Source organism: Squalius cephalus, assembly GCF_949319135.1.
Source record: "Squalius cephalus genome assembly, chromosome: 12".
Lineage (NCBI taxonomy): Eukaryota > Metazoa > Chordata > Actinopteri > Cypriniformes > Leuciscidae > Squalius > Squalius cephalus.
The window spans coordinates 3762942-3790689 of record NC_137133.1 but is presented as its reverse complement, the minus strand read 5'-3'; the positions used below and the strand labels follow the sequence as shown (position 1 = coordinate 3790689).

Genomic DNA, 27748 nt, shown 5'->3' with positions numbered 1-27748 from the left:
TAAATATTTTACAATTTCAAAGTAAACGAACATTGTTCTTGAGGGGGTCATCTTCACACATCTTTCTACACATTACCCTATATGTTTTATATGAAACTTGGATTTCAAAAGACGCGAGCGCTGTAGAACTGTTGAAAAGCAGCACATAATCGACTTCGTTGACACTTTTCGAGGCTTTCTTAACAGATAACATATGTAAGTTTTATCAAAACTGCCTTTATATTTGAACATTCACATTCAGACCAGATATCAAAATTTTATCTGAAATGATTGCCTTCAGTATTGTTCATTAATGTCAAGTTGACATTAGTCAAAAGTAGCCTGGTGTTCATTAATGACAGGTTCACGTGGGTTTGAAACATTAGCCTATACATTTTAAAGGTTTTTTGTTTGCCTAAACAATAGCTGTGATATTTTTTTTTAAGTTTTTTATTTATTTATTTTTTTACATTTTTGCCTAAATAATTTTGTACTTCATAATCGTTTCATGGTTTAAATTTAGCTGAAAAGCCTTTAATTAAAAGAGGTAAAATCAAAATTACACCTAACGTTACGCTGAAAATTATCCACTAATTTTTACTAGTCACTGGCATGTTGCTTTTCATAACCTACAGTTCTGTCATTTTGTTTTAACTCTGGATTATCAGTTGAAATGTTTAAGTTCCCGAGGACTCGTTACGCGGACTGTAACGAGGAGACGGAGATTGCTGTGAACATCGGTGGTGCCAAGGCAAGCGTCCCTGCGGACGTGCACGAGCTTCAAGTGCACGATGCCGAGGGTAACCTGGTGGAACACCCGATCCTTCACTCCATCGAGACGGCTTGCATCAGCTGGTTTACGGTGAAATATATTTTGCGATTCGTGTCCTCTTCGAACAAATTGCGTTTTATGATTTCCTTCATGAATATAATAGACGTTCTAACCATCATGCCTTTTTACTTAGTGTTGATTCTGGACACTGCCATGATGGAGCTGGGCAATGTTCAGCAGCAGCGCGGGTGTTGCGCGTCATGCGTATTGTGCGCGTCTTCAAACTTGCGCTTCATTCATCTGGTCTGCGAACTCTCGCAATAGCGCTTAAAGGCAGCCTGATAGAGATGAATCTGCTTCTCGTATACATGAACGTGGTTTTCCTGTTCTCGGCGTTGGGATACACAATAGAGCCACCCGGAATCTATGTTCACCAGCATCCCACTTTCCTTCTGGTGGGCGGTAAATTCCATGTCCACAGTGGGTTATGGAGACATTTACCCTAAAACCACACAAGGCAAGTGTATCGCCGCTGTTAGTGTTATGTTTGGCATCTTAGCTATTATGTTGTCACTTCAAATGATCATTAAGACTTTCGGCGCTATAAATCAGCATGGACTTGAAATCATTGCCAAGCAAGAGATCGAACTCCGCGTTACGTGCGGAGGATGAAGCGCAGGGTGTCAGGAGGCTGGAGAAATGACACCACAGTCTTCTAGCAACCATTCGGTGTGAGATAGAGCTGGTGTGACCACGAAACGAAGTAACAGATGTATCCTTGTTACTCGGTGATACAGCAACCGTGTCCAAAGACCAATCTAAAAATGCAAGAACAACTAGAGAGTGATTCTTTATCAACTTCAAAATAATAAACTACTTAGGAAATAAAATCGATCAATATAGACAGTTCACTGTGAGTTCAGCCTGATCCATATATGTATGTACATACAATGTATCTGTCTATCTTCCAAATTTTTCAGTGGCTAAAGTGATCCATCTTTTGTTTGAAATCACTTTGAAAACAAGTGCATATTTTTCTCCAGTTGAAGAACATGACGCAGGGTTTACTGTAATAACTTAAAACCTATCCTATTTGTTATCCATACTGAAATTATATATTCTCAACACTGCAGTTCAGATTTTATGTTGACGTTTTGGGATGAAATAAAACATTTTAACACTGGACATGTGAGCGGCGTATGGACTGCAAAAGCTATAGTCAGTCTTTTCCCAATTTTATCACGTGGCACAACTTGCTGCCTTGCAGTGTCAACTTTTCGAAACTAGAGGGAGATATTTTAACATAAGATCGAGGTGAAGTGTGCGTATACAACTGGGGGAATGCTGTTGACACAAAGGACACGCAGAAATTTCTAAAATATTTTCTAGCGTGCACTTATTTGTATTGAGTGGAGAAAGCAGTGTTTTAGAAAATATTACTTGTTGGGGAATTAACATTTCTCTCAAATCAAAATAGTATATAAAACAAATTTATAAGTGCAAAAAGTTTAACAAAGTGTAAATGCCATAAGATGTCGAAGACCTAGTATTTTGAAATGTACTTCTATCAGTTAACTTGGGCTGTTATTTTTATTTTTATTAAATAACATTTGAAAAACCTGCACTGTAAAAAAAAAAAAGTTGGGTCAACTTAAAAAAATAAGGCAACTTATCGCAAGCTCTTTTTTGAGTAAACTCCACAAACAGGGACTGAAGTCCACGCAACTAAAAAGATTACGTTAAAATCATAAGTTGCTTCAACATAAATAGTCATGTTTAGCTAATGAATAACAGAACAAAGTATTTTTAGTTGGCTGAACACAAATGGGCCTATTATCTTATAGGCCTATATTGATTTATTATATATTATTTAAATAGTTTAATTAAATAAGAGACAGACCATAACACGAGTCAGATAACTTTTTTATTTAAACAGTTTGTGTCTGATGCACAACAATGACATTATCGTAGCAAGTCTTGAATTTGTTAACTCAGTGCATGGTACTTACCAATGCATGTTAAAGAACATTAGCCTGAAGTTTCAGTTCACCCAAAAATGAAAAGTCAGTCATCATCAATCCATATTCAGTGCATTCATGAGTCCGAACAAGCATATACTGCTGGTAGATCTGTAATGTCCTCAAGAACAATGGCCTGTTCCAGTATTAGTTGGTCGGAGTTGGTAGTGATGTAACAGCGGCATCTTCGGCCACAGTAAGGATTCCGATCTCTACATCTTTGATGCCGTGGTCTAAAGGATCAGTATCCTGGGAGAATAATTCATGAGATAAGGGTATTAATTGAAGTGTACATTTAAAAATAATAACAACAACAACATTATTATTATTTATGTTGTTGTGTAAATAACCTGAATACATGTAAAACATAAATAGATTAAAAAATGACCAAGAAATGAAAATGAAAATGGTAATTTACCAGAAATGAAAATGAAAATGGTAATTTTCCTGGGTAAACTTGTAGAGTTTTCATGCTGGAAAAGTGGCAATCCCTCAAGATCTGTTTTCTGACGTGTGGTAATGTCACTCACCTAAAAAGAAAGGAAAAAAATATATATATTATTTTAATCTGCAGATGCACTATGACCTTAACTCTTAATAATTTAACATAGGGATCTGCTTTGGGAGTTAAATGTATACAGCACACCCAAAATGATAATTCTGTCATATTTTACTCTTCCTCATGTAATTCCAAATCCATATGACTTGGTCCATAACAAAGATTTTTTTTAAAGAATGTACAGATTGCTCTTTTACATACAGTGGAATCAAAAAAGTAAAATCATAAAATTTGTCAATAAATCATGTACAGTTTCCCAATTGACAACTGCATGAAAAACAGACTGATGTCATAATTAAGTTTATGATATTGATAACTGATATTATAAAGTTATTTACTTACTATTTTCCTCTCTATATGTGTTCATTCAAAGTAAATTCTCATGGTCGACGTTATAGATACACGAAAACTCCATGGAGATCTGTAAAAAACAAGTCAGTTGGAATCACCACAAAGTTTTACTACTATAAGTATTCCTAAAATGTTCTAAAGAAATAATAATTAATAATAATCTTTAGAAATAATAATTAAAATAATAATAATATTAACAGTTGCTATTAAATGGTTTACCTCATCCTTTAGAAAAAGTGCAGGTGGCAGGCCATCTCTCTCTGAACTCCTCAACTAGTGTAAATACATAATGAGTAAACATCTCATTTGATATGACAAAACATACAGTTGATTATAAAAATGATAAATACCAGACATGTTCAAGTCCCTAAAGGCCAAATCAAGTCTTAGTTTGTACCTTTTTTTAACAATATTTCTTTCAGCTAACCTAGTAATTGTAATTAACAGTGTTTTAAACTTTCAAAACGGATTTCTACTTCAAAAATGTCTAACATAGCACATCAATTATTACTTAAAAAAATAATGAATTACTTTAAAATAAAAATTTTATTCACAATAAAAAAATATTATTTTTAAAATACATAACATTATGCCATTCTGAATGCAGGGAGAGTCACCACGAGAGAAAAAAAAAAAAAAAAAAAAAACCTAAACGTGCTGTGTATTTTGAGCTATTTGAGCTGCCGTAGTTTGCTGTAGTTCTAGGCAATGATGGGTAATGTAGTCTTCCAGAGAGCGCCGGTGGTAACAGTAAACAACACAAAGAGCAATATTCCCGTCAGTGTGTCGTTAATACATACCTGTGACTCTTTGGAAACGCTGGATTGAATAGGCAGGATAACATCAGCATTGGCCTCTTCCAGTATTAGTTGGTCAGAGTTGGTAGTGATGTAACAGCGGCCTGTAACAGTGATGGTGAATTACATCAGGCCATCAGTTTGGGAAGAGCACAAAACATCATATATGACAAATAACATACAGTCGATTATAAAAATGATTAATACATACCAGTGATTGTGCAGAAACGCTGAATTGAAGGCAGCACTTTGCTACCGACTTCTCATCCGTCTATGCTTCTCACCAGCTGCAGACAGAGAGCTAACCGCCGAGTCTCACACTGCGCATGCGTTCAGGGTTCAAACTGCGCACGCGCTAACAAAAAACGCGGACTTCAATGAAAACTAAAACGATTTAGTTTGAACAACAAAACATTGTACGTTTTCATCATTTAAGTCACGAATTTGTTGAATCAACTTAGTATGATGCATGAACACTTCCAATAAAAATATCTTAGTTCATTTTACTGTTTTATGTTTATTTGGAGAACTTTCAGTAAGTTGGCTTTTTTACAGTGTGTATAAACTGAACACCAAAGAACAATATCAACTATGCAAATTATTAACAATGTACCTAAGTATAAACAGCCAAAGCAATAACACTTCTGTTTTCTGTGTAACAAAATACTGTTGAAAATTAAACAGAACTAAACTCCATTGTGGAGATAATTTCAATCACAGATTTTAATATTTGGTTGATGAGTCACTGAGTATTTAATTATAGAATATCGAATTGGTTGTGCAATTATTATCTAAAAATACTCTATGTTTTCGGTGCTGATGCGGTGGTGACGCGTTCATGTAACATGTAAGGGTGGCGCTGCCAATAACGCACCTAAAAGCTGTCACAAAAAAAAACGGCAAAAGTAATGATTCTGAAAATGTCAAATATAGCAAGGAGACATTTCAATTGTTTATTAATTTTTAAAAAAGTGTTTTCTGTGTCAGTGTCGGCTGCAAAGATAAAGTTGACGATGCTGACTTGCGATCTTCGCAGTATGAACGCTCCAGAGAAATGCACATTTCATACGGATTACATACGTAAGCAGAGAGTTTTGTTTTGTTTAGTTTGTTGAGCTTTCATTTTGTTTAAAAGTACACATTTCAAGCTTTCTATATATATTTCTCAGGTCTGTGAGGCAAGTAGCTTATACGCTGAGTTTCGATCGGTTCATTTATGAGACGAGTTCCAGTTCACGCGCCGGCACCTCCATGTCCTGATTATATTGCCTGCTATATTTTTCTTATTTATTAAATCCAGGTAATTGGTTGATTAAACATTGATTAAAAGTAAGATACAATTAATACAAAACGAAATTCACTTTAAAGAAAGGCTTTCTAAAGCCTAAATATGAAACTAAATCGTTTTCTTTAATGATTAGGCTACAACACCTGGCCTACAGCGGGACTGAGTGAACGCCGTCTTACCAGTGAGCGTGTGGGGGGAGAGGTGTTTGCCTGTAAATGCCTGTTTGAGGTCTCTGTGAAAGTTTTAAAGCAGTCTTTTAGTGCCGCTTTCAGAACTTTCAAGTCCGTAACATTGTTTTTTCCTCGTAAATGCGAACACGAAAAATAAAATAAAATAAATATTTTATGTTCTGTGGAGAGCCAACCCTTCTTCATCCGGTGGGTACTATAAGATGGAGCACAAGTATAGTAGTGGGGACCTTCGTGCAGCTTGGAGGGGGATCAAAGCAATGTCCTCAGTTACTCAGGGAAGCGGAGACAGCAGGAAACCTATAACAATTAAGGGGATAAATGACGCTGATCTCCCGAATGCTTTTAATAATTTCTATTCTTGTTTTGAAAAATTTGACCTTCCTAAAAATATTTCTTGTCTGGGAGAATCTTTAATGTCTCAAAATGATGTCACCATCAGTCAAGAGTGTGTCAGGGACCATCTGAATAAGGTTAATATTAGGAAAGCCCCTGGACCTGATCTTATCTGTAGGCGGACACTGCGTTATTGTGCCGACCAGCTGAGCAGTGTCCTCCAGCACATCTTTCAGATGTCACTGGAGAGCAGTGTGGTTCCCACTCTTTGGAAATCTTCCAAAGTGATCCCAGTTCCTAAAAAGATTAGCAAACCAGGGCAATTAAACGATTTAGGCCTGTCGCCTAAACATCACTAATTATGAAGGTATTTGAAAAAAATCGTTAAGAATGTGGTGCTATCATCTATAGAGGGTAGACTTGACCCCCTGCAATTTGCTTATCGATCGGGGAGGGGAGTAGAGGATGCAAAGCTTTTTATCTTGAATAGTATAAGCATTTAGACAAACCAAAATCCCATGCTAGGCTTCTGTTTGCAGACTTTTCTTCAGCTTTTAATACAGTGCAACCATATATTTTAATAGATAAGCTGCTGTGTGATTTTAACTTGCCTCACCAACTTGTCTTATGGTGTTTAGATTTTTTAACTGTTAGAGAGCAGAGGGTATTTGTAAATGGCCATTTATCAGATCCCCTATTGCTCTCTAGGATTACCTCAAGGGTGTGTTCTTTCACCCCTTTTTTTTATCATGTACACAAATGGCTGCAGAAGCGCCCAGGAGAACAGCTATTTGGTGAAATTTTCCGATGATACTGCGTTGTTATCACTATTCCAAGGTCCAGTATCTGACCATGGGAATGCTCTGACTGACTTTATCTCATGGTGTGATAACCATTGCCTTGATTTAAATGTATCTAAAACCAAAGAATTAATTATTGACTTTGGGCGAAATAGAGATACTGTTTCCGAGAGCATCATACATAACGTAAAGGTGGAAATTGTTTCATCATATAAATATTTGGGCACTGTTTTTGATGACCATCTTAAGTTTGATATAAACAGCGCTGCCATCGTGAAGCAGGGGCAACAGAGAATTTACCTTCTCCGTAAACTAAATTATTTTTCTGTCACGCCGGTCATTTTGTGTAGATTCTACCTTAAAAGAGTCTTTTAAGTTTTTCTTCTATCTGCTGGTTCCACAACTTGACAGTTAAAGACAGGAATAGCTTGAACAACATTGTAAAAATCTGTTAAAAAATTATCGGTGTGAAACAGAGAGACCTTAATGTCTTCTGTAACCAACAAATAGTTCGGAAGGCAGGGAGTATCCTTGCCTTTCCGGGACATGCTTTGGCAGGTGAATTTTCTCTGTTGCCTTCTGGGCGTCGTTATGCGCTTCCTGCATGTAAGACGAACCGCCATTCCAAATCTTTCATTCCTTCTGCGATCAAACTTTTAAATTCTGTGTAGGGCTCTTTGGGTTTTTTTGCAAGTGCACATTGATTGACGGTTGTATGTTGTGAACATGGTGTGTGATTCATGTTATGTACTGTTGTATACATGCTGCTCCTAACTAATTGCCCCTTGTGGGATCAATAAAGTTGATTGAATTGAATTGAATTGAATTGAGCCTAGTATTACTTTTGATTTGTTCAGTGTAATTCACAGAATTACTAAAAAATATTTTGCCACCTAAAAGTGAAATATTTTTGTGTCACGTCCATTACGGTGTATTGTACATGTGTATTTCCCTCATATTAAATATAAAACGCATGTGTAGACTGATATTTTTCTAATGTCTGGACTCCTTTATTGATGGAGTATGGATAAATAGATAGACGTTTCAATATATTGGTAGGCCTATTAAATTTTCTGATAATTTATATTTCAAGTTTTGACTGCAAAAGTCACGTCCATTACGCTGGAATTGCCCAATAGTAATTTAAAGATGTGGTAGCATTGGATCTGGACGGGAAGGATAACTCTGGGAGTTGGAAGGTGTGTTGTCGTGTGTGTGCCTTCTCACACCGCGACACAGGTTCGTGGATCTGAGTGTCGCGATTTCGTTTTCATATCGCATATCGTTACAGCTCTAGTTATAGCCTAACCACTTTAAGAGAGTGTATGCCTTATGACTGCATGAGTAGCAGGCTTTTCAGGTCCTTCAATCAGAAAACATAAATTATGACTCTCTCCACCCCTCCCATCACGCCTGCTCTGCACACACACACACACACACACACACACACACCTTTTGCTCCTCTCACAAATCATGTTGCGCTCTTTCGGATTTATTCAGCTCTACTCACGGACATGCAGTTGAAGTCAGAAGCTTTTTGAGACTTTCTTCACAGCTTTTGCCCCAAATATAAGTAAGTTTAATAACAACCGAACCTTTACGTTAGAACATAATTTATAAAGTGGAGCGCGCTAGACCTTATTAATGCGAAAAACACGATTTTTTTCAGGCTCAATCATTACAGGCTAATGATTTAAATATATTTGAATAATATGTTGCATTATTTTATAAAACATCCATTTTACAACATTTTTAAATAAAAACTATTTCATCTTAAAGTGTGCAAAATTAGTTTCTGTCCTCTTTCTTGGCTATTTACATTTAGGTACGGGGAAACCGGGACTAGTCACTCACATGTGGAAGTTGTCGCTACTGCTAATCGTATTTTTGACTGGATAATCAAGGAATAGGGTGAATTATTCAGGGTGAGTGGGATACTTCTTGCCAATGAGATGACCTGGAAAGTGTCCCAGTCAACCTGAAATACACCCCTATTTTCAAGTGAAAGCAACTTCTCTCGGGTAGGCTATAATACTTGTCAGATCGGGGCAAGTTGTCATTTGCATTTTAAATGTTATACATTTATACAACATATGATTTACAATATATATATATATATATATATATGTGTGTGTGTGTGTGTGTGTGTGTGTATGTTTTACCCATACAATTATTTGATATTTAAGTTTCCTTTTTGTTTTGTTGTCTTATAAGTTTTAATGTCATAAAAATGTAAATAACGGTGGAAACTGATTTTCACAAATTCACACAGCTTAAAAAAGTATGTGGCAGTGTCTAGCACCGGTCTCTAATAGAATATGTTGCTAATGGACATGTTACTTTTTATAACTTATGGTCCTCTACATTAAAAATGGTTCTTTTTTGTTTTGTTTAAAACGGGATTGTAGATGACATGTGGGAGTTCTCAAGGACTCGTTACGCGGACTGTAACGGCTCTGAGGCGAGCGAGGAGACGGAGATTGCTGTGAACATCGGTGGTGTCAAGCACTTTCTCTACGGAGACGTGCTGAACCGATATCCCGAGACGCGTTTGGCTCAGCTGGTGAACCGAGTCGCGGATTCCACACGAGAAGATCTTTCTGCTCTCTGCGATGACTACGACGACTTAAAGCGAGAGTTTTACTTCGATAGAGACCCAGAGGCTTTTAAATGCATCCTAGAGCTGTACTACTACGGAGAGATTCACATGAAGCGAGGAATCTGTCCCATGTGCTTCATGAGAGAGATGGACTATTGGGTGATCGACACGGAGTATCTGGATGAATGCTGCAGAAGTAGTTTAAATGAGGTGGAGACTGAGCTGGCGGAAATAGCAGAGAAGGTCAAGACTATCCTGGACGACCTGGATGGTGATGCAACGGTCACTAGAGGCCAGAGGTGCCAAGCGTTCCTGTGGAAGCTCATGGAGAAACCAGAGTCATCTTTAGCAGCGCGCGTAATCGCTGTTGTGTCGTTCGCATTCATCCTGCTCTCCTCGGTGGTCATGTGTGTTAGCACCATCCCGGAGCTGCAAGTGCAAGATGTCGAGGGAAACCTCGTGGAAAACCCGACCTTTGAGTCCATCGAGACGGCTTGCATCATCTGGTTCACCGTGGAATATATTTTGCGCCTTGTGTCCTCTTCGAACAAATTGCAGTTTGTGTTTTCCTTCATGAATATAGTAGATATTCTAGCTATCATGCCTTTTTACGTAGTTTTGATTCTTACGCATTTGGGCACTGCTATGATGGAGCTTGCCAACGTCCAGCAGGCAGTGCAGGCGTTGCGCATCATGCGCATTGCGCGCATCTTCAAACTTGCGCGCCATTCATCCGGTCTGCAAACTCTCACCTTCGCGCTCAAAAGCAGCTTGAAAGAGCTGGGTCTGCTGCTCATGTACATGAGCGTGGGGGTTTTCCTGTTCTCGGCTCTGGGATACACAATGGAGCAGAGCCACCCAGAGACCATGTTCACCAGCATCCCACAATCCTTCTGGTGGGCCATCATTACTATGACTACTGTGGGGTATGGAGACATCTACCCTAAAACCACTCTGGGCAGGTGTAACGCCGCTGTCAGTTTTCTGTGTGGCGTAATAGCCATCGCGTTGCCAATCCACCCAATTATTAACAACTTCGTCATTGTTTACAGTAAGCAGCGCGTACTTGAAACCGCTGCCAAACATGAGATCGAGCTCATGGCGTTACGCGCGAAGGAGGAAGCGCAGGAGTGTTCGGACTCGGAGGCTGGAAAAATGGCTTCGACTGACAACAGCTCGGTGTGTAACAGTGCTGCTATGAGCGCCTCACAAAGTGACACATATATCCCCTTACTTGGTGAAACAGCAACTGTGTCCAAAGTCCAACCTGCCCACAAACGCAAGAAAAAGTAGATCAATCAATGTGAACAGTGAACGGACTAAGCTCGATATCTATCTATCTATCTATCTATCTATCTATCTATCTATCTATCTATCTATCTATCTATCTATCTATCTATCTATCTATCTATCTATCTATCCTGTAGGCTATAACCTCCAACTCCAAGTCTCTGTTCAGAAAATAATCAATTAAATGATTAGTTACTAATGGTAAATACAACTTTTTTATTAATTCAATGACATTAAAGGAACATTAAAGTAAAACAATGCAGAAGTAAATGAAAAGGATTGAACATAATTGTAAATAACATATAATTCAAACTAAAACGATTTGCCAAAAAAGAGCAAAAATCATCAATAATTTCAATCTTATTAACATCAAAAGATTAAAGACTCTTTGTCTCTGACAATATATTACAGTAATATCTGACTGGTCTTTTAACTGAACAAGCCTGAAGGAAGAAAAATGCAATTAAATGAATGTAAACGCAAATAAAATGCAATTAGTGTACTCTGAGGCATTAAAAAACAATCACATTTGTTTACATTTTTGTAACATCATAAACATCACACGTTTTAATGGTCTTCAAAATAAAATGATTATCTGATTTACTTTTCTTTCCACATCAAACCATTCACCTCAGCGAGGTTGTACTTATTTGTACTTAATGCCAGTTGGCATTAAACAACATCAACTGATTGTTTAAATTATTATTACTATTATTACTTAGCTTGACCAATGGCAATAGTTCAAAACTAAGCAAACTAAACTAAAACTAAGCAAAACCAGCAAACGATATATGTGTTTTTACTGTGGTGACTGAATGTGTATGCTACTATGCTATGTCTAAAACCTTGTAGTAGCTATTACAATTTGATGTTTCAAATACATCAACTTTTTTAAAGGGGTGGTTGATTATGATTTGACTTTTCTAACTTTAGTTAGTGTGTAATGTTGCTGTTTGAGCATAAACAACATCTGCAAAGTTACATCGCTCAAAGTTCAAAGCAACGGGAGATATTTGCTTTTAAAGAAATAGTTTTTAAGGACTACAACAAACATAGGGACTACACAAGCTTCCTCCCGGGTTAGTGACATCACTAACCCTAACATTTACATAAACCCCGCCCCTTGGAACACATAGTCCATTTTGAGAAGAGGAAAAGTTGTTGGAGTTGAGCACATTCGTGAGTCTGCTCAAGCCGTCTTTTCACGTGCAAAAACAGTACGTAACACAAATGCAATAGCATAGGCTTCTTACAACAGTTCCCACACATGCGATTTTATATATTATCATGACAGAATATGCTAATTGAAGATAGTTAACTCCACATCAGCAATATAAATTCATAAACTAACCATTCAGAAATGTCCTGTTGCATTCTACATGTTGTCACTTCTTCTTGAGTCTCTCCATCATTGTCCGACTCCAGTTTAAACATAAAAGGCAGAACAGTTTCTGACATTTTAGTGCATGTCTGCGTGAGGTAATCAGAGCTGCTAACACACACAAGGGTTTGAAGCTCCGCCTTCTGTGCCGGGAGCAGCAGCTCATTTGCATTTAAAGGGACACACACACAAAACGATGCATTTTTACAGACCCTTCAAAAAGGGACAATTTTAACATTCTGTAAAAATTATCTGTGGGGTATTTTGAGCTTTAACTTCACATACACACTCTGGGGACAACAGAAACTTATTTTACATATTGTAAAAATGGGCATTAAACCACCCCTTTAAATAGTTCACTCTGATCCTGTCCTGTACAGGTATACATCTATGAACTTACCTGTACTTTTTCTCTCCCTAGATGTTTGCCCATTAAACAATAGTGTGAACCACCATCCCTCTCTCAGTGGGAGTTTGAATGATGTGTCACCAGAGGGTTTGAATTTTGCCTCGGGGTGTTAGCCACTCATTTGTTGGCCCCTGGAAGAGATGGACGGACACAGATGTGGGTGTGTTCTGTGTTAGTGTGTGGGTGTTATTCATTCTGTCTGAGTGAATAATGCATTGAATGTGTTTTTGCCAACATGAAAAAGCTTTTGTGTTTGTGTGTGTAGGCCTACTGATGGCTGGACACTGAGATATGGCTTAGATCTGGCACGTGGGTGGAGAAAAAAAGAGCAGCCGGTCCTAATAGACAGTAATCACAGACCCCACCAGCACAACTAAATCAGCTTCACACAACACGGTATTGCTAAAATGAGGAATACAGGCCGCATATCAGTGTCTACAATGTAAATAACAGCGAAATGCACCTCTATAATTCTCAAACACTTGTGTTGTTGTCCCGTTGAGCACAGCTAAGAAGGAAGAATATGTTCCATGCAGCTGACGGCATCCAAAATCTCAATTGCACATGGATCAGTATTGAGTTACACACTATATAGTAACCCGAGCACATAGTCAGCCCACATCAGGCACATTTTGGAATCTTAAAGCCCACCACTTGTCAGCTTCTAAAAATAAGTTTCCCTTTTAGAAGTTCTAGGAGGTAAAAATCAACCATTACACACAAACTACTACAACTTACACAAAAAGTAAAAAAAATAAATTGCATTGTCAATTTCCTACCAAACATCTATTTTTCAAAGGTCATTGTGCTTGAGCTTGACCTTTAGAAAGTTTATGGAAGTACAAGTGTTTATTTTTAAAAGACAAACAGGTGTGAGCTAATCATTATTCGTAGTTTATGCGCAGCCCCTCCCTGAGGAGGATGGAATGTACATAACTGGAATCTAATGAAAAAATAAATATGACTGTTTAAATTTTCAGATCCACCTAGGGTAAATGTACCAAAACACATGCTGTGATTTAAAGTGGATAAGTGGAAAAATGGAGTCTACCTTCCTTCACACCATAGCAACAATTTAAATAGAATACATTTCAAAATGATATTAAAAAGTACTGTAGTATTTTCTTTTAGAATAAAGCTATTTCTTCACAAAAGGAACTTTTACAAGTACTCACCATACTTTGGACTTCCGGACTGTGGTTAAATCTAGAGTAAAATAATCACAGTGATTAAAACTGACCTTTACTGATGGTGGGAAGATGAGAGAGAAACTCTGAAAAGCAAAGAAAAAGGGGAGGAAGATGTACTATCCTTTCATGGGTTTAACCCTCAATTGGTCCTTGGGGTCTATATGACCCCAAGCGACTTTTCTTTAATAAAAAAAAATGGTTCCCTTCATCTCAGTGGAATAAAATTTGGTGACTTTTCCTACATTATCTATCTATACACACAGAAAAAAACTGGGCTTGATTCGGTCGTTCTAAAGGTATGTAAAAAAAAAAGTCACAAATCTGTCCCTTGGGGTCAATATGACCCCACATTGAAATGAATGGGAAAATCGATGAAAAAATGTTTTTTATTTTTCATTTGTCAAAAAAAAGATATACATCCAGAATAAATCTGAAAATTTCAATACCACAATGAAGTCCTGGTACTAGAGCACAAATGAAATGTGGAACAAACATGACCACTTGCACACACACATGTTCGCGCACACAAACACACACACAGGTCTGACTCCAAAAGAAAGCATTTTTATAGAAATTGACAAATAAAATCAATAATTCCAGCATAAATCTGAAAATTCTCACACATAAATGAAGGCCTGGTACTAGAGCACTAATGTAATGTGGAATGAACATTATCACAGACACATATGCGCCCACACACACACAGACACAAATACACACATAGACAGAGAAAGGGTGTGACTGCAATAGAGAGCATTTTTACTGAAATTGTGAAATAAAATCAATAATTTCTGCATAAATCTAAAAAATTTCACACATAAATGAAGGTATGGTATGAGAGCACAAATGCAACGTGGAAAGAACATGACTACACACAGATCAAATACACACAGAGAGACAAACAATAAAGATATTATTGCAAATTTATATAGCATTATTGCAATAATAAGACACTTCAAAAGACCTCAAACAACAACAACAAAAATTCTAAACTTTTTAAAATACATTAAATCAGTATTTTGTCAATGTTTAAATATGTAATTCATAAAAAAGCTATTATAAGAGCATTAAGTCACATCCAGAAAAATGAATGGATCTCAATGGGGCCTCTGCTGGAAGTATATGGTAATTACACTTTGTGGCTAAAACTATATTAGCTACAAAAAAACATCTAACCAGCAGATGGCAGAATTCTGCATCTAACGCCTAGATCAATATCCAGAAACAGCTCATAGTTAAATTTGATCATCATTAATGTGTTTTTTTTCATAAAAAAACTATATTTCATATGTATGCTAATGGTGTAGTTGAGGAATTTTGCAGTAAATAGGTAAAAAAGTACTTCATATCCCCCAAAACACAGCATTAATGAATAGATGAGAAGTAAACAAAAAAAAACATATATTATTTGTATAATTAAAAATGTATATTTTTTGTCCAATTTCTCTATCAATTGTTGGGGTCATATAGACCCCAAAGACCAGATTTGTAAACTGGAAACGAAGACCTTATGAGGGTTAAACAACCGAGGGGCTGCAAAATGGTGCTAGGATGTCAGCAGAAAATTTGAGAAAAAAAGAATAAAGGTTTTACATAAAGTGTTTTAGAGCAGGTTAATGCTACTTACAGCACTGGAACAATATTTAATGTGAAAAGTGCTTTAGGAATAAATTTGAATTGACAATGTTTCACTTGGGGTTTATACATCTAACACACTTAAACTGGATATAAAAATATACACTGTCAAATTAATTAATAGTAGGCTATGTTTTCATATAATATTTTAATAATCACATTGACAATATAAAAGTGAATTATTTCAGTTTAAAACCAACATGTTGCTTTTATAATATATAAAAACATTCTTACCACAGTATAAGTGTGTTTTTATGCATGAAAATAATTACATTTACATTTATGCATTTAGCAGATGCTTTTATGGAATGCAATCTACAAGAGAGGAACAAAGCAATTCGTCAAGGAGCCAATAATATTCGTAATATATAGTGCCAGGTTGATTTGACAAGTAGATTAGTAAGCAAGAGCAGAGAAGAAATGCAGATACATTTTTTGGGGGGGTTTGGGTGTGTGTGTGTGAGAGAGAGAGAGAGAGTGTGAGTGAGAGAGTGTGGTTCAGGTAAACCCTACATTATAGGGACAAAATGTCATTGCAAAATGGCAATATCCCAAATCCTTGTTCTTGTGGGGAGGGTATAGGGTTAGGGTAGGGTTAAGGGGATATAAAATACAGTTTGTACAGTATAAAAATCATTATGTCAACAGAATGCCCCCATAAAACATTTAAAATCCCAACGTGTGTGTGTGTGTGTGTACAGTGCATTGGTTTAAGGGTGTTGAGTTAAGTGCTTGTGAAAGAGGTGTGTCTTCAGCTACTTCTTGAAAGATGTGATGGCCGCAGAAGTTTGGATGGAGGTTGGCAGGACATTCCACTAGAAAACATTATTTTGCCTTGTTGTAAAGGAACAACAAGACGTCGCTAATTCAGTGACCTTAGCTGGATGGAGGAAGTCAAAACTTGTAGGAGAGAATTGAGGTATAGGGAGGTGCTGTTCCAGTGGTAGTTCTGAAAGCCAGTGGGTCACCGCAAAGACATGTTCCTGCTTCAACCTATTTTGTTGATCCTGGAACAACATTACTGTCCGAAAATTTAGACCTAACCCTATCCCTAGTCAGAGGAAAATAATTTGTGAATATAACTACCAACTTGACATAATAGATTGTAAACTTGTCCCTCAAATCTGATTGATTGATTGATTGTAATGTTGTACCTGGTGAAATCACATTCACTAAAGCGAGCAATAAAGCCTTAAATTTGATTCTGGACGTAACAAGGAGCCAGTGGAGTGAGACCAGGACGGGTGTGACATGGATTCTCTTAGGCTGGTTGAAGAGCAGACTTGCTTTCTGGATCATCTGTAAGGACTTAGTCACGCTGACTGGAAGACTTGCCAGTAGAGCGTTGCTGTAGTCCAGTCTTGAGATAACAAGAACTTGGACAAAAAGTTGTGTTGCATACTCTGACTGAAAGGGTCTGATTTTCCTGATTTTGAAAAGAGCAAACCTGCACGACCTGGCCGTTGGGTGGACAAACTAAATTGATCATCAAACATAACCCCCAAGTTGCTTTCTGTCCTGGTTGGCGTTAGTGTTGTGGACCCCAGTTGCACAGTGATGTTATGGTCAACTGATTATTACAAGGAGCTCAATCTTTTCAAAGTTGAGCTGTAGATGTAGATGTAACATATATAGGAATGGGGTCTCTCACTAGAGGATCGATAAGAGGGGCCCTTGGCATCAAAAGCTCATATTTCTAGATGTCTTCTTAGCGAGGTATTCATTTCATCACTTATACATAATACAATTATTGGCCCAGACCAGCTTTGAATCCAGGTCCTGATTAGGGTTGCGAAGGGGCGGAAAATTTACGGGGAAAGTTTCCGGTAAATTTCCATGGGAAGTTAAGCTGGGGAATTTTGGAGACTTTGAAAAAATGTACCCATTTAAACTTGTTTTTATTATTCAGTTTGGGTAAAAGTACTACATGGTTTATAAAAAAAAATAAAAAAATGAGTAAACTAGTCAGAATATACAGTATAAGCTTTCTTTTAGTTTAATTTTAGTTAACTTTTAATTTCCCACACCTGGAGTAATTTATATAGTTCCATTTTATAGCGATTATCTGTTCAAAAGAAATTCTATGTTCTATGCAAAATGTTCTATTAAAGACAAGATAGAAAATAAATATTTGAGGTGCTGTAAAGTGGTTAGAAAAAATGAAATCGGAATCGGGTAAAATCGGTATCGGCAGGTCAAACTCAATGAAAAATCGGAAATTGGAATCGGCCAAGAAAATTGTAATCGGTGCATCTCTAGTAGCTAGCATCTGCCTTATGTGGTAAATAAAGTTATGCTAGCTTATTTAGCATCTAACTTATCAGCTTGCTATTTACTAGATCAGGGGTCTCCAACACGTCGCTCGCGAGCTACCAGTAGCTCGTGGCCTGATTGGAGGTAGCTCGCCAAGGGCCGTTCACATATCACGTCTTTTGCGCGCTCAAGTTCGTTATTTCAAATAATTGAAGCGACGCGCTCATTTTTTCCAGGCGCAGCGAGTCAACATGAAGGATGGGGGTGCACACAAACTACGGGTGTTTTTTCTTCTCCGTAAATAAATCTTGTAGCAGAGCTACAGCAAGCGTTTTTTGGTGGTGGAAATCCATTAGCTATTAAAACTTCTTTGTCGTTGTGGAGAGCGCAGTGCATGGTTGCATAGCAACGACAGACGCCACGGAAAATCGGACCGAATTTTACTATTAATAATAAAAGATAAGCTAATGTATATTGTAAATGTCAGTAATTTATCTTTTTTTTTTTACTTATTCTTTTTATAAAAAAAAAAAAACTGAACTGTTAGTAGATAACGTTGCAAGACACTCCTTTAAAATCTGGCCATCATTTTTAATGTTATTATTTTAATGTTTATGTAAACAAAAAGTGCATATTGATGCTAAGATTATTTCGACATAAAACTTGGTGAATTGGTTTTATTGTGTAGTATTAGTACTTTTTGAACAGGATTCTGTGATAACCGTGATCATTTTGGTCACTATAATCATGAAATGAAATTTTCATGCACTATAAAATCAACTATAGGCCTAGTTATGTGTTTTTATAGTATAATAGGCAAAGTACAATTTTCTTTATTTTTTTTTATCTCTAATTCTGTTCTTTTCTCTGACATTTAAGGGTGACATATAGGCCTACAAAAACTATTTTAGGTCTAAAACAATTTGGATAGTTGTTAATATGAGAGTTATGAGACATTATTTAAGAGATTTAAGTATTGTATTACATGAGTAGCTCTCGTCCACTTTCATTTTTAAAAAGTAGCTATCAAATGAAAAAAGGTTGGAGACCCCTGTACTAGATGAATACATTTGTATGTGATATTTGCAATTTAAACATTTAATAAATATATTTCCCCATAATATCATCAAAACTTACTTCACTTTGTTTAGTCCACATGCTCAAATGTGTGCCTTCAATAGTCTTTGGGCTTCTGTACATGTGATGGAGGCATGCACAGTGCCAGTAGGGGGTGTGGTCTCAATAGCCATGCAGTAAGCAGTGTGCTATGTGCATGTGATTGAGGAATGGCATGGATATCTAAGTGTATTTGAATGGCATCTGTTTGTTTTAGTCAAGATTATGCTAAAATATACTTTCCTCAACTATATTTAAGTTCCCTATGAAGAGCCAAACTTCAACTTTGAAAATTCCCAGTTTATTCCCGTTTATTCCCATAAATTCCTGTTAATTCCCTTAAATTCCCATTAATTTCCATGGAAAGTTTCCATCTTTGAAAATTCCCAGAATTTTGCAACCCTAGTCCTGATCAGCACAACAGCCAGGTGTGACATACTACCTTGTGTGTCATTTCTCCAACAGATTTTAACGTCACACCATAGACATAATGTTATACTAAAATATTCCTAACTCGTGCTAAATAAAGATGAAAATTAGAGCGTGAAGGTGAACATAAATAAACTGGATGGTGAATACTCAACTTCCTGTTGACAGAAGACATCAGGTCATTTATAAATGCGGCCACTAAATATGTGCAATGTTTAGCTGTCAGTATCTCCTAAGTGCATGAAAATATGAGACACGTGGCTCTCAGGGAGCCATTCTTCACCACCCCATGTCATCTCAGCTGCTGTGAGGAATTTCAATCCGGTAGAACTCACTCCAAAGTAAAGGAAGTGACAGTCACACTATAGTCTACTCACAGCAGAAGGTCATTCCTAGAACAGCACAGACAAGCTGAGATTGAAAAGCCTAGTAAATCCCTGCTCTTAAATCTTATGGCGGCACACTCTGTCTACAACATTCCCGCCCTTCAGAGCAAGACCCTACAAAAGACACAATTTTATTGAAGATATATTTCACACACTGTGCTTACATTTTCAGCGGACGACTAATTAAGGAAATTGGCCATGAGTGGCAGAGCAAGCCGGGTCCAGAGCTGAGCAGGTCCATTACTCTGTATAATTAATTACTGGTATAAAGCAGAATTATGATCATATTTCTCTCAGGATATGGGCACATAGATTTTGGCACAGAGGTCTTAAAGAGTGAGTGTGACCTTTTAAAGGTGTTTTTTTTTTTTTTTTTTTTACTAATGGATTAGTGTTTCAGACGGAATTCTATTTTTGTCCCCATCCATCCTTGACTATATCTATATCTATCTATCTATCTATCTATCTATCTATCTATCTATCTATCTATCTATCTATCTATCTATCTATCTATCTATCTATATATATATATATAAACTTTATGCATTTTTACATTTTTAATAAAACACTGTCTAGTACGTTTAGACTTGTCCACATAAACCACGTTCACGTTGTAATACCAGTGTAATACCCATGTCATTATACAAATTTCTGTCCTCATAAATCACAATCACACACACACACACACACACACACACACACACACACACACACACACACACACACACACACACACACACATCATAATATTGGTCAATGACATGATGTGCATATTTTTGTGTCCAAGTGCACTATTTCCTTTTAAATTAATTTGATAAATTCATGACATATATCACTTTATTCTATAAAACCTATTTAGTTTGAGTACATTTTAGTACATTTAAAATAATGCATATTATTTTATGTTATCTTACAGTTTTTTCTAATTGCTTACACACTAAAAGTGGAACTTGAGGCCCACTCTGTGAAACTATTCACCCATGTACCTAATCTTCAGATCAAGTCTGCAAAACTGCACATTTTACACTTTACACTCAGTTTGCAATTGAAAAACAAACTTTTTGCAAAACTCTAACAGTTCAAAAACACAGTTCTCTTCATTAGACACATCATTCAAAACTAACAGCTCTTGTGTTCAGTCATTTACTGATTACCTACACCAAATGATCAAATGAAATGAATCAAATGAAAACACTTAAAGCTAATTTGTTCACTTAGAAATCAGAGCCTGAGCACTATATTTAGGCTTTAGGATGGCTTTCTTGATTTGGACAAAATTGGAGGCCAATTTTGGAGAAAGAGTTAGAGGAAGAGGAGTGAGAGTAAGAGGGGGACGAGGACAAAGAGGAGGACGAGGACGGGGAGTCCAACAAGGAAGAGGACAGAGGAGAACCTTTACAAATGAGATCTGGAGGACAAAGAGGAGGAGGACAAGGAAGAGGACAGAGGAGAACAATTACTTTGGTTGACCATGTGGTCAAACATGGTTTGAGTTTCAGGAAGACTGGGCAGAGGGTCCAGTCTAACTTACTGTAAGCCACTACACGATAGCCAGTGTCATCCAGACATTTCGAAATGAGAATAGGTAAGGAAACCTACCCTCAACATGCTACTGTGCTTACAGCACTACAGAAACTTTTCATTGCATTGTGAAAGAAACCTTGCACCCTAATCCACTGCATCGATTCACTTCATGTTTTTGCAGAATTGCTAGGCGACCCTGCATCAGAGGAAGAAGACGTATGTTCACAGCAGGGCAGGAACAACAACACATAGTGAATAGAGCTGGTAAGTCCCGCCCCTTCCGCTAACCCCACTGGACCTCTAGGTTGAAAAATCGTCAATGCAAGTGAATGTGAGAAAATAATTATTTTCTGGTCCCGTTAGAATTTTGTCATGAATGTGAACATATGTTGTCTGTGAATTTTTTATATAACTTTTCGTGTTTCAAAAGTGTTTTCGCGACAACTGCAACAACACATCATCACTGACAACACAACATTCAGTAACATAAATAGGGTGAGTTTATCCACAACAAGCAATCTTCTGAAACGCAATCAGATTCGAATGGAGCAGCTCTACAGAGAACCATTTGAATGAAATTCTGACAGAGTGAAACAACTTGGTTATGAATACGTAAAAGTAAGCTATATTGTCCTTATTGACTGCTCTATGTGTGTTCATACTGTTTGTTCATGTGTTATCTATGTTGATGAAGTTGGATTTAACCTATATGCAAACCAAGACGCAGGGGAAGAAACCTTATAGGGCACCGCGCCATTGTCAATGTCCCTGGACAACATCACAATGTGTGCAGCCATTAGTCACAATGGTGTCCTTCATCATGCCACTCTTGGTCCTTACAGTTTTTACCAACTGCTTACACACAAAATCTTTTCATGTCACACGATTTTTGAAACCTCTCACTCAAAGTGCAAAACTACATGCCAAATCTTCAAAACCATAAGCTATTTCTCAGCCTTTGACTCAGTTTTCAATTGCATAAAACACTTTTTGCAAAACACTACACACAATTCTCTACCTAAAACACAAAGATCTATCAGGAAGTGACTTGCTTTCCTTTTCCAAACACAACCAATCAAAATGCTACACTTATTCACCAGGTCACACAGACACACTCCTCACATGTGCAAACACTAATTGCTTAACTGATCACTAACCAATCACTGCTTTACTGTAGTATAGGCCTAAATAGTTCAAAGGTCAGAAGATCTGTTTTGAACAATGGCTTCCTGGGACCCCCCGGGACCCCCCACCTCACTACACACAATTCTCTGCTTTTGGCACAATTTTCATGCAGAAAATCTCCTGTTTTCACAAGGAACACACTGCCATTCAAATATGCACACTGACTCATCACATGGGCAAACACCCGTCACACAGTTTTACAGTTAGCAATCAGAGCTTTAGCATGAAAGGTCAACAGGTGAGCTCTTCAGTGGAGCAATGGATGACAACATTGGATTATTATTTTTTTTACTGTAACTGTATACAGTCAATTCTTCTGTTGTTTTGTATGTAGACCACTGTACTGTATGTACAACTTTGTGTTGGTTGGGATGTACACTGTACATTGTTTTTGTGGGAAAAATAAAATGTATTTGTTACCGTGTATTTGTGTGTTCTGAGTATAAAAACAATATTCTCAAATATTTTACAACACACTTATGTATGTACTGTCTGTAGTAAGTGTAACACTGAACCAAAAAAAGGCCTAAGTCATTATGATGAATGGAGAAGAAGTGTTTTCCATTCATCATAGTGTTTTACACTGAGCACACCAGTGTTCAACTGGTTCTTATAAATGTCTATTCATATGATGGTTTGTGTGTGTCATTTGAAAACAAAATACCATTTTGAGAAGAAATAACATTGTTTTGAATAAAGTTTCATTTTGCAGGAGAATTGAGGGGTTTTGCCCATTGTGTGTGTAGAGTTCTGAGAATATGAGGCATGCTTTCAGAAAATGTGTGTAAACAATTGAGAAAAACTATAAAGAATATACTTTTGGTTTACAGTACATATGTTTATGGTTTTGTTGTATGCTACTGTAAACAACAATAAGGTTAGGCCTAATAAATATTTTCTGTTTCTACATTGCATTGGTGTTTACAGTGTACTTGTTACATCAGATTACTTTCACTGTAGAACATTGTATTGAAATGTAGATATAAGCCTATGAAAGACCAAAGAGCTTTAGATTTAGAACAGCAGTGTTTACATGGTATATCCAAAAATGTATTATTATGAAAGATGTGTTTGCCATTTGATGCAAATGCTTCATTCTGACATGTGTTTATGGCATTTTGAATGCAGTGTTGCATTTTGAAGGAGATGTGAGGCATTTTGCATTTTGTGTGTGCAGTTTTGAGAATTGTGTGTAGAGTTTTGAAAAAAGGAGACTTAGTTTTGAAAACGTGTGTAAGCAATTGGTAAAAACTGTAATACTGCCCACATTATCACTTTTCTTGATACCCTGCACAATATCCTCGTTCCCAATGACCAGAGGAATGGACCAGAGCAGTCATGGTTTGTTGTCATTTGGGACAACGTAAGTTTTCCACTGGACTGCTCTGGTCCACAATTGGTTCAATAACCATCCACAACTTTTGATGCTCAACCTGCCACCATATTGTTCATTTTTAAACCCAATAGAAGAGTTATTTCCCCCCGCTGTTTATCCAGAGAGAACATTGCTTGTGATGTTGATGAGGTTTTGTGGCCAGACCCAAACAGGAGACAGGATGCAAACAAATGTTTTCCTTTACATTAGAGTAACAAGCCTATTTGTTTTGTCTGTTACTGCTGATCCCTTAGTGGTCAAATCCACTGAAAATACAATGTTTTGAGAATAAAATATTTACTCCTCCCTTGCATTTCTGTGCATACATACTGAATACTGAACATACATACTGTATATACAGTGTATTGGTGTACATAAATTTCTGTGAGTGCTATGACAAACACCTGCACTCCACTGCACATGGATCAAGCAAAAGACACAAGAGAATAGTGTTTTTTTTGGGGGGCGTGAATGTGGCTAATCATTTGATGTTTGTGTGTAGAGTTACTATGCAAAAACACCATTTCTGGAAAACTTCAATTAGTTTTGAATGAAGTGTTTGATTTTGCAACAGATGTCTGATGTTTTGCATGTTGTGTGCATGTTTTGTGTGTAGAGTTTCGAGAAATGGAGCCATAGTATAAAAAATTGTGTGTAAGCAACAACTGTAACTGTAAACCCCCAATGTCAGGTGGTGCAACTGTCCGAACAAATGAACAGACTAAGAAAACTATTTAAAATGGTGTCTTAATGATAGAAAATTAAAAACGAAATACTGTGGCATAATTTTAGGTTTGAAACCTTTCATATAAATAAATTTTATAAATACCAGTAGTAATTTTTATTTGTACATGCTGACTATATAAATCACAACATGTAAATAGGAAAATGTTGGTGTTTACACGCCGACTTTTTGGGAGTATATACGGTGTATATACGACTATACGGTGAATAAGCTAAAGTCCCAAAAAGTCGGCGTGTTCCTTTAAGTATAGTGAGAGATAGCCTTGAATGAATTACCATACTTTTCTCCTAAAAGTATACTCAAACCATTTATCATTATCATATCTTCATCATGTATTATTATTAGACCTGCCAATATAATTTTTTTTTTTTTATGGTTAATTGTTTAATGTAACAACCATGTTATATGATCATTGCCCCACAATATTATTGGTCAGCTTCAGAGATCTTCAAGGTCACAGAATGTCTTTGCGAGTCTTAAAGCTGCTAAAAGGTTTATTCTGGCTATAAAAGAGCACAGGATTTGTGGCCTGGAGAAAAAGAATTTTTCAAGTAATGGTCAGTCTCTCAGAGGAATTATAAAAATCATCACGCCGCATTGAACACTGAACCAATCTTCAGATCCTTAAAGGGATGGTTCGGAGTAAAATCAACCTAGGGTCCTTTGCACCATGACCTCGAGTCAAACACCCCCCACAAGCTTTTTTTCCCTTGGTTGAACATTATTAAAGTTAGAGCTTATTTGGAGATATCAGCCAGATGGTAATAATGCCCAGAATGGTACCAAACTTCTACAGTCGTACCAATAGGTTTTGTACTCATAAAACGAGGCATTGGAAAGTTTGTAAATACATCAGGAGTTTATTTAAATAACACTTGCCTGACGGCTCATGCTACTGCTAACACGGACGTCGACGTCACTTCAGTGTTTTGGGAAAAGCACGTAAAAGTCCTGGCAGAAAGCGATGCATAAGGATGTAGTGTAACGACGCCCAGTTCCAGGAATGCACTAATATTTTGTTGGTAGTACCAGTTTGCAAATATTATTACTTAACGTCACCAAGTTGTCAACACTTCAGAAAAAAATTATAATTTGGGCTTTTCCCAAATAACGGAAGTGACCTCGACGTCCGGGTTGGATGTTGTTATAATAAAGTGAGGTTTGTTTTATAGATTACAAATTCATTAGGAACTCATACGTATTTTATACCCAAAACACAGAGGCAGAGTATATAGAGAGATACTGAGATTGGGAAATACTCTCATTATTGAGAAAATAAAGCTATTTTTTCATAGTCAAATGTACACTGTAAAAATGAATACGCTATATCTAATCAATAAAATTGTGGCAACAGATTACAAGCAATATTATTAATTAAATTTAACAAATTAGAATTGAGTAATAATTAATCAAATTAATTCCTTAAAAGTTAACCATTTAAATGAGTAAAAACAAAACTTTTTTTTTTTCATTGCCAACATTGAAGACACCTGATGTTAACAAGCAGAATCACTGAAGGAGAAAACCGTAGTTTTGAGTCACCATTATGGTGATTAGTGTTTTAGTTGGGCTCTTGACCCTTAAATCATTGACTTTAGATTTTGTTTGGCTGCTGTATCTGAGTTATAACAGCCAGATGAACAACGAGAAAAGGTGATCTGATGGTGTTGTTTGTGTTTTAACATAATCATTATTTCACAGTCATTTAACCTGAATCACTGAACTCATATAGAGCCAAAATTCTGAGTTAGGTTTGCTTTATTAATTATAGCAGCTCTGTCCTTGTACAGCATAATATTTTTAGCCTTTTCAATGAAATCCATATGACCAAATCAATTAAAAAAAAAAGGTTTTATGTAGGCACACACAGACATCAAGAATTAGCGTATGAATCTCAGCAATGGTGACAAACAGATCACCTCTGATCATAAGCTCATTATTTATTCATGCAGCAATGTATGATGGGAGCCATGAATGAGTTTTGATTGGTGGCACCCAGAATGCACTGCAACATGCTTTATAATTGTCACCATTGTTGAGATTCCCAGGCTGATTATTGATGTCTGTGTGTCTAAAAACTAAATCAAAACAAAAAAAAAATATTTTAAGTATATGAGACATGCTTAAGAAATCTTTGGATTACATTGTAAAAGTTCAAAATATTATGCTATGCAAGAACAGTGCTGCTAAAATTAATAAAGTAAACCTAAATTGGTAACTTGGGTTCTCAAGTAAATTGGGATCTATATGAGTTCAGAGATTCAGGTCAAATGATTGTGAAATAATGATTATGTTAAAACACAACCAACACCATCAGATCACCTTTTCTCTTTGTTCATCTGGCTGTTATAACTCAGGTACAGCAGCCAAACAAAATCTAAAGTCAATGATTTAAGGGTCAAGAGCCCAACTAAAAGAAACACTGATCATCATGATGGTGACTTAAAACCACGGTTCAAGCCTCAATGCCTCAATTTTTGTGATTAGGAGTAAAAATATTTATAAATATATATACTGTAAATATAAAATAAACAAAGAAATGAGAGGTATTGTGGGCAGAAGTTGGAACAAGCGCGTGCTCTGATCATTTCTATCCTCTTTATACCCTCCATGAAAAGCTTTCATTTTCATAATACCCTCCCCTGGAGACAGGCCTTGCTTACAGGAATTAAATCTCTAATGCACAAAGGCACATTTTATTAAGATAAACTATGGATTTCTGAGGACATATACATCAGAGACTGAGAGAGACATGTAGACAGAGAGAAATGGGAAGGAAATCTGAAAGACAAATCAAGAACGAGAGACAGATAATGTGAAATAACAGTTTTGTAATGTTTTAATAAAAGCAATAACAGACAGAACTGTTATAAGAGACATGTGCACACATTTTGTTGGAGAATATGTCAAAAGTGTAAAATAATAGCTATAATCTAAAAATTGAAATTACTTTTTATAAAACCACATTTCCCACAGGACATACTGCATAGTATGTGCCTCTAAATAACTTTGATTAGAGTTTAGTGCCCTCTGCTGACCAAAATCAGTTTCTTTCTTTAAAAATAGTCCCAATCCTGGGCTGCATTAAAGGAGAACTCCGGTCAATTTTAACATTGAGCTCATTTTTTTGTAAATTTGTACTG

The 27748-nt window shown here is 36.7% G+C and overlaps 1 protein-coding gene across 2 annotated transcripts; it reads left to right on the top strand.

Annotated features, from left to right (window-relative positions):
* The first annotated feature begins 8530 nt into the window (after positions 1–8530).
* kcnf1a (potassium voltage-gated channel, subfamily F, member 1a) lies at positions 8531–11596 on the top strand. 2 transcript variants are annotated; one of them, XM_079887239.1, is made up of 3 exons: positions 8531–8661; positions 8914–9109; positions 9497–11596. In XM_079887239.1, exon 3 carries the CDS (start codon positions 9502–9504, stop codon positions 10978–10980), a length of 1479 nt encoding a protein of 492 aa, XP_079743365.1. In that variant the 5' UTR covers positions 8531–8661; positions 8914–9109; positions 9497–9501; the 3' UTR covers positions 10981–11596. The 2 variants fall into 2 exon arrangements, with proteins under 2 accessions (XP_079743365.1, XP_079743366.1); XM_079887240.1 differs by lacking the exon at positions 8914–9109 and having other exon boundaries at positions 8535–8661; positions 9497–11575.
* The last annotated feature ends 16152 nt before the right edge of the window (positions 11597–27748 follow it).

What these genes read in the sequence shown, in the direction of transcription:
- kcnf1a (XM_079887239.1), top strand. Translation starts at nt 9,502, where the DNA reads ATGTGGGAGTTCTCAAGGACTCGTTACGCGGACTGTAACGGCTCTGAG.